The sequence below is a fragment of the Lingula anatina genome, chromosome 7 (assembly GCF_051362555.1).
Source record: "Lingula anatina isolate TDL-2025a chromosome 7, LinAna3.0, whole genome shotgun sequence".
Lineage (NCBI taxonomy): Eukaryota > Metazoa > Brachiopoda > Lingulata > Lingulida > Lingulidae > Lingula > Lingula anatina.
Window position 1 is genome coordinate 12,652,831 of NC_141773.1, and position 8,391 is coordinate 12,661,221.

The window sequence follows — 8,391 nt, forward strand, 5'->3', positions numbered from 1 at the left end:
AAAAAAATTGGCTCCGTAAACTCGTGGAACGATCCTTAACACCTTGTTGCTGTGCATCGCTATTCTGGCAGGTCTGATTGTTAACATGACGTTAAAAGAAAATTTTAATGAAAAATCGATAAATGTGAACGTTCATTCCTTCAAAAATGCAAAAAAAAAAAACACACACACAAACAAAAAAACACAAAAAAACACAAAAATATGTAATACAAAACTCATTGATTTATTTAAAAAACAGGTCTACATGTATGTTAAGAAGTTTCGCCAAGGTTATTTCCACCTTGCACCTGATCAAGCTAACATGGAAACTCGATTCTGGGTACATTGACTGTTTTGATTTGTCTTTCTGTGGTACAAAACTGTACATTCTTTTTTATTTTTATTTTTAACTGTTTGCAATTCTTTCAAATAATTGGATTTAGAATATTTAACACATGTATATTTTCTACTGAATGGTTCATATTAAAAACATTATGACATTGTTTATTTCATGTTTTTTTAAACGTTGTATCTGAATCGCTGGGTCTCGTGATAATGAAATATGAAATGGATAATCTAGACACCAAACCAAAATGTCTGGATACTAAATTTTTCTTCTCTCTCTCTCTCTCTCTCTCTCTCTCTCTCACACACACACACACACACACACACACACACGCACACACACACGCACACACACTTTTTTGTACGAAATACCCTTAACTAAATCATGCTTACTCTTTTAAAAAATATAAACACCGACACTTAACAACAATCGGTTCTAACAAAATGTCCATTCATTTGATTAATTGTCCGTCTCATTTCACATGCTACTTCGTTATATTATTCACCAATAATAAACCGAGTGCTGCAAATGTCATATAAATGTACATGCACCGGCGAACAGTCAGTGTCACACATTGTTCAGTACGGGCCACTGGATGTTTTCCCCCTTAACTGAAAGGATTTAAGCCAATGCTAAATTTCAGTGGTAGGGGTATGTGGAATAGCCTCTCCGTTTGTGTCCTGAATGTATCGTTGGGTATCCGTGACGTCATGACTGTGAATGACGACATCAGGCTGAGGAAACGGTGCCACGTCATAAGTGGGGTTTTCTATTTCTAGCACACCAGTTCCATACACGCTACTCCGTGGACTTGGAGCTTCGTTGATATCAGTGTACGGAGTCTGTCTGCGCCTGTAAGAAACGTCCACATTTCATAAAACATTGCCTCGTATCTTTAAATGAAAGTGTAAGGGTTAACGATTTTGCATAAAAGGGGTACAATAATACTTAATATACACTGATCCTTAATGAAAATTTAAAAATTAAAAAGGATTTAATATAGCCATTTGCCAAATAACAGCAACAATACGTCCTATACGATACCTTGAGTTGTCTTCTACTTAATGAAAATGTATTTAAAGGTAAATGCAAAACAGATTTTACACAGAAGTCACCAGAAACCAAGGTAATGTGATTGTCAACAAAACGATGTTACTCACCGTCTCATAAGAATAACAATTATAAGTATAGTCAGAAGCACCGCAACGCCACCACCGGCCGATCCGGCGATTATTGGCATCATATTCCCTACAACAGGATACATAGTGAATACTACAGTGTCTATATAGCAATTCCACATAATATTATAAGCTGTGTATATGATCCTTATAAATAAAGGAATGGACCATAGTGTTAAACTTCAGATATTTTAGATAAAGGACCCAATGAACTAAACAACAGTATGCGTGTAAGCCATTTCATATGATTGTCATTTTGTGATTAAGTAAAGACAGCATGGCATGCAAATGTTGTTAAAAAGTTGGTTTCACATTAGTTTTTAACAATGGCACGATCTCTCTCTCTCTCTCTCTCTCTCTCTCTCTCTCTCTATACCTGCGTTATCATCGTCACTGTCCTTTCTCTGTTTTTCCCTATCGCCAGCTTTGGGGTCGGCCGTTGTCTTGCTCATCTTAGGCGTGGTCACTGCAGCAGGGGGCGTGATCATTACAGTAGTAGGCGTGGTTATTGCAGCAGTATATATTGTTAAAACACTAGACGGCGGTATTGTTGACGTGGAACCTACATTTGTTACAGTCAAGACTACATTGGTAGACGTCTGTGTGTTTGCTGCGGTGGTAGTTGTTTCCACAGTGGTAGGCGTGGTTGTCTTAGTGGTAGGCGTGGTTGTTACAGTAGTGGGCGTGGTTGTTACAGTGGTTGGCGTAGTGGTAGACGTGGTTGTTACAGTGGTTGGCGGGGTTGTTACAGTGGTAGGCGTGGTTGTCGTAGTGATAGGCGTGGTTGTTTCAGTGGTTGGCGTGGTTGTTACAGTGGTAGACATGGTTGTCGTAGACGTAGGCGTGATAGGTGCTTTCTTCGTAGTGGTAGGCGTGTTTGGTACAGTGGGCGAAGTTTTTGTCGTAGTGGAAGGCTTGCTTGCGGTAGCGGTAGGCTTAATTTTTATAGTGGTTGGCGTGGTTGTCATTGAGGTTGACGTGATTGTTGCAGCGGTAGGCTTGGTTTTTGCAGTGGTCTTTGTGGTTATCGTATTTGCAGGTTTGGTTGTTCTAGTTGTTTGCTTGGTTGTTACAGTTATCAAAGTGGTTGTAATATCGGTAGGTTTAGCTGTGGTTGTGATCGGCATGGACGTCGTAGTTGTCGCAGCCGTAGGAGTGGTTGTGGTAGTGGTAGACCGGGTTGTTGTACTGGTTGTTGTAACGGTTGTGGTGGGCGCGGATGTCGTAGTTGATGGAGTGGTTGTGATTTTGGTAGGCGTGGTTTTCACAGTTGTCGGAGTGGTTATCTCAGTGCTAGGTGTGGCTGTTGCTGTCGTCGGAGTGGTAGGCGACGTTGTGGAAGTAGTAGAAGTGGTTGTAGGCGTGGTAGTCGTAGTTAACGAAGGTGAAGTCGTCGTGGGTGGCTTATTTGCTGTAGTAGTAGGAGTGGCATTCGTAGAAACAACTGATGAAGATTCCGTAGTAGAAGCTGCCTCTGAAGTAAGATGTTCAACGCAAGGCCCATTTTCGATAGTCACATCATCAACTGCAATGTCACTAAAGACAGTGCCTGCCCGCTTTGCAACAAATGCCAGACTAGTATCTCCTACAGGTATGTCCACTGTGGCATTTTTCCAGGCGGGACCTTGATTATCTGTTTGAAAAATAAATGCCTCTCTTAGAAACGTGCAGTAATACATTCAGAAAAAAATGCCACTCGATGAGCCCAGGCACAATTTGATTCAAATATTGATTTAAAAGAGAAACAAACTTTTAATGTTTTCTAAAACATTTGCGCCTTATCTCAGATTGAATAATGGAACATGATTTTATATCAATATTTTGATTACTAAAATTCTGATCTTCTTTCTATATTTGAAAGACGGCATCTTTAGACAATAATTGATGTAATAAAAGTAAAACTAACTCTTCATAGACCACAGAGTCTGAGTAACGCTCCCAGATGAATTCATGACAACCACCTTCAATAACCCAACAGCTGTTGGCTCTCCGATAGCAGCATACATGTGATAGTAAAAACGTAGACAGCGAGCATGCATCGTCTCCAACAATGGCGGGAAGAGTAGCCAGGCTTCAGAATCAGCCGATATCCTACTTGCCTCCATGTATACATAATAACCAGCTGTATGAAAATAAAACTCCAGGTCAATCACATTAGGTTGCACATATACATTTATATTCATGTCAGTTATTGTCGGTCAGACGAAAAACAAGTTCTGTATCTATGCATAACACATTCTTTAAATCAGTTGCATTATAAAACAACGTGTTTGGATTGGTATTAGCTTCTTGTATAGGTATGCTAGTACTTATATCTCAAATGTGACTGCTGGCAAAGCATATTTTAGTGTGAACCTAATTCTCCCAAATGAGATTATTCGGTACTAAAGTATACGCGGTAAAGGGAAGTTCTTTGACTCATGTCAGAAGAAAACGAATGATTTCCTTTAATACATGTATCTGCAGTATCTTATGCCCCTATTTCACACAGACCACGAATCCCACGAATCGCCAGGAATTGACAAATTTCAGGATTCGTGGTTGCATCGTAATCAGTTAGTGATCGATCAAGAATTGCAAGAACTGACTACGAATATATACGAATCTGTTAAGAACATCACGAACTGATTACGATTGACGTGGTCTGTGTGAAATAGGGGCATTACATGTACGTACCTCCTGTAGTGTGATCACCCGCTGGTCCCGTCTTACTACTGGGTGTTTTATCTTTGTGTCTTATCCATTCTGCCCCACTGCGGTTCCTGTCATACGTGAAATTACACATGGAGGACTCTTCAAATGTGCAGTTCAACACAAATTCTGACGGCTGTTGTGTTACTGCTAGAACTGTCGAGCCTGGAAGTTAAAAGCACCGGTGTAATTATATGCAATCCGACAATGGTCGATTCAGTGTTTCATGAATACATTGTAGGTCCATGTGCGCTTTTTATCTCTACTTAGCAAAAATATTTCGCGAAAGGACAGTTAATGACGACACTCCGGCATAGTACCAATTATCACATTGACGTACAGTAGATAAGCGGTTTGTTGATTAATCGTATCACAGGCCGTACTCACATTTTTGTCTACTTTTCGACAAGTTTGTCCTGGAGAAGACTGCCAATTTTTTTTTTAAAAAATCGGTGAAATCAAACTTCTTAAAATTAAAATTACAATTTCGTAGGCATATATAAATTCAATATATATATATATATATATATATATATATATATATATATATATATATATATATATATATATATATATATAAACCATTTTAATTTTAACGTTTCATTGTATTTTCACAACAAATGTAAGACAAACCTTTTGGTTTTACGGTATTTAAATATTATTGCCTTATAAAAATTAAACAAACCCGCGAGTGCCTGGTCTGGCGTTGTGGGAACATCAGGCGTGGTAATGTTAACCGTGGAAGCCACAGAAAGCCTCTTGACGGTAAAACTATTGGTTGTCATGGTGAAACTAACTGTTGTCATGGTTTCTACACATTCCCCTTCCTCCAGCACTACATCATCAATGGCGATATCTCCAAGGTAGGAAGACCCTCGTACTGCTATAAACGCAAGCTCAGAGAACCCAGCGGGGATTTTAACTGTCGCATTTTTCCACCCCGGCCCTTGGCCTCCTATTTTAGAAAAACCAGTTCACAATTAATAGAAGAAAGCATCACCTTATCCATTTTTTTTTTTTTTTTTTTTTTTTTTTTTGCAAAATAATTTCCAAGCTGCATGACTGCTGGCAAAAATTACCCCTCACACGACCCACTTGATACATCTTGTTGTAATGGATTCAGCCAAACACACCTACATGTAATTTCATATGGATGACCGTGATCAATAAAATGGAAGAAGGTTGCTTTTTTTAATTTCAGAGTTTGAGGGAGGATGTCATCGCCATCATTGGCGTGTGCATGCGTGCGCTCGCCCTTGCCCGCGCTTTGTACTTTTTTTATCATATCCACTTATTATTTTGCTGTATCAGTAACGATTTTACTGTCCTTCCTACATCTGTAATGCAACTTTTTGATTCTTTGCAAGTTGAGGCTTACCTTCAACTGACCACAGTCTTCTTTCCATATTTCCATTTGGGTCCATAGCCACTAACTTTAGTTCTCCCATGAGATCCTTAGAACCAGCGCTATACATACTGTAAAAGAAACTGACACAGCGCACTTGTCTTGATCCAAAGAACGTAGGGAATAAAAGTCTGGCTTCATCTCCCTTAGTTTTATAGCTTGCTTCCATATACATGTAGTTCCCGCCTGAAAGGCAAAAATACACATTTTGAATGGAAACAGACATGCCGTCCATAAAACGTGGTCATCCTGCAAGACCATTCAATCTTCAGACTTTCCCAGTATTACGTTTATCAGCGTGAACAAATGTGGGTGCCTTTTTGCAACATCACAAAATCCGCTTACGGGTGGGTAATTATATAAAATCTTGTTTACGCATAGTTTGATTTAGTCTATCAATCGTTCGGATTTCCTTTTGATAACGTGGTCAATATGTAAAATCGTATACCAGGTATGAGTTTGGCAAAAAGGAAAGAGGTCTTAGCTGCGGGGCAAATACACTGTATCTACTGATGTTGTATGTAATCAACGAATCTCGAACTACTGGTGTGGAGTAGATTTTATTATGTATGTGGACGGCCTCCTTTGTTTTACTGTCTTACTTATACAAATATTATGTTCACATACTGTACCTCCCGTAGTATGATCTCCATTGGGTCCGGTCTGGGAACTAGGTGTGTTTCCACTGTGCCTCAGCCATTCGGCTTTACTGTGGTTCCTGTCGTATGTGAAGTTACATATAGACGGCTCTTCGAATGTGCAGTTTACCAGGAGACTTGGAGAGGGTATTGGCTGCTGGACAGAAAACCCTGGGGTGTGGATAACATGTGGTCATTATTTCCCATTATAAATACAGAAATTACAATTAATGGATCTGTGAGACAAAATCGGCTGTGTTAGATGAATAGTTAAATAATTGAACACAACAAACGATGCCTATTTATGGCAAACGCAGGGTACGTCATGCACCCTGTATACTCCAACACAAAGAAGTTCTCCGCTCCACTCCCTTCGTACGCTTGTACATGGAGTTTAAATAAACAAAACAGGTAATATAGTGCGCTCAATGATAGACAGACATGATACTCTGGCACTAGTTTTAAACTGTATAAAAACACGTTTTAATACTGATATAAGCACAGTTCTTCAGGAGAGAAAAAATTACGCGAAAAAAATAATTTAATATTATTTGCATTGCATGCAGTTAAAGAAGGATGGCGGGTAAGCACACACAATGTATATGGACATGCATGTGCATGTGCGGTATCGCGCGGGAATGAGCATGCGCCCGTTGTTGTATGGGCTACAAATTATCCTGAGTCTTCCCTATAGTGAAGTGCGTTGCAAATAATTGAGAGGTTCTAAGTCATACAATTTAGAAGTACTTATTTTGATAAACGACATACCTGTAATATATTTGATCAGACACAAGTCGTAAGAATTTGCTACAGTCTTACCTGTTACAAGAACAACAATAACGTATCCTAAAACTGGGAATCGACCGCATTCTAAAGACATTTTCTCCTTCCTCTCAAGGCGGTTAAAGATAAATTCTTGTATAAGATATTGCACATACTAACATTATAATGCCAATTATTAACTAAATGGACCTTAGATAATCGGCCGATTACTGGGGATAAGAAGATTTTCCATCGTAAAACTAAAGCTGGAAGATACAGGGCACATTATTCTTACAGAATGCATGCTCTACATAAAGCAACTAATGACAGTGGCGGATTTAGGGAGGTGTCATGGGGGTCCTGGCCCACCCCCATCCCTCCTTCGATTTTCTAAAAAAAAAAAAATCCCACCAATGGTCCACTCTTGAAATTAGGATTTTGACTAGCTGAATTACATTGTTAAACCGTACCAAATGGCACCGTTCACCCTCTAAAATGCCAAAAATTTTCGGAGCCCTTCACCGCGGGCCCCGAAACACACGCCAAGGGGGGGGGGGGGGGGGGGGGGGGGGGGGGGGCGGACTCCCCTTCAAATAATCCTGGATATCCGTCCCTGTAATAACATTATCACTTTACATGTATACTTGTAAGTACGTGCCTAGTTATGGAAAACAAAAGGGAGCAAATATACTCTGACGCGCAGAGAAGAAATTGCTTTAAAATAAAATAAAAATCATTTTTCTGCCTCGCCCCTCACCTCAGTTTTCGGCGAGGACGTGTCTGGAGTGGAAGTTCAAGTTTTATTTCGGGACGTTAATGTTTCCTACGGTAAGATAGGTGCCACATCCTAACGCAAATATTGCACACAATATGAGGTGATAGGGCTGCCGGGAACATGTATATTTCTCCACCGATATATATTTGTAAGACACAAGACACGGACAAGAGAGGTTAGGCTGATTGCTGATTAACTTGTACATGTACCGGTAATAGTAGGCTACTAGTAGATTTAGGTGTATACCAGCAGGTCTTACTTAGGCTGATCGACACACATACCCAAGCAACTCAAGAGCAAATGTCTAGCATATGTACTGTACATGCTGTACGTGCACCGTACCTGTACATTTACAGGCTATCTGAGCTTGCAGGACGTTTTCCTCTGAAAGTGACGCCGTAACTGTACATGTACATGTATCTTTCCAAAAAATGTCATTCAGTAACGTTATAGTTATAAAGTAAGGTCATATAATTTTTATTTATATTTCTATATATTTAATTTTGACAATCCTTTTGTAATCCCATTTGATGCAGTTAATCTAATGGAAACGGAGAGATGTAGCTGTTTGCTTATGCCCTGGGCCGTCTTGGAATAATGCGATTGTAGCGCCATAG

The 8,391-nt window shown here is 39.6% G+C and overlaps 1 protein-coding gene across 1 annotated transcript; it reads right to left on the bottom strand.

Moving 5' to 3' along the window:
* Positions 1 to 208: 208 nt before the first annotated feature.
* Positions 209 to 7,435, bottom strand: LOC106160296 (uncharacterized). The gene is made up of 9 exons (XM_087017378.1): positions 7,057 to 7,435; positions 6,232 to 6,408; positions 5,573 to 5,785; positions 4,880 to 5,149; positions 4,180 to 4,359; positions 3,410 to 3,625; positions 1,880 to 3,136; positions 1,486 to 1,573; positions 209 to 1,177 (listed from the first exon to the last, which is right to left on the bottom strand). The coding sequence occupies exons 1-9, from the start codon at positions 7,115 to 7,117 to the stop codon at positions 958 to 960; spliced, it is 2,682 nt and encodes an 893-aa protein (XP_086873504.1). The 5' UTR covers positions 7,118 to 7,435; the 3' UTR covers positions 209 to 957.
* Between the last annotated feature and the right edge of the window lie 956 nt (positions 7,436 to 8,391).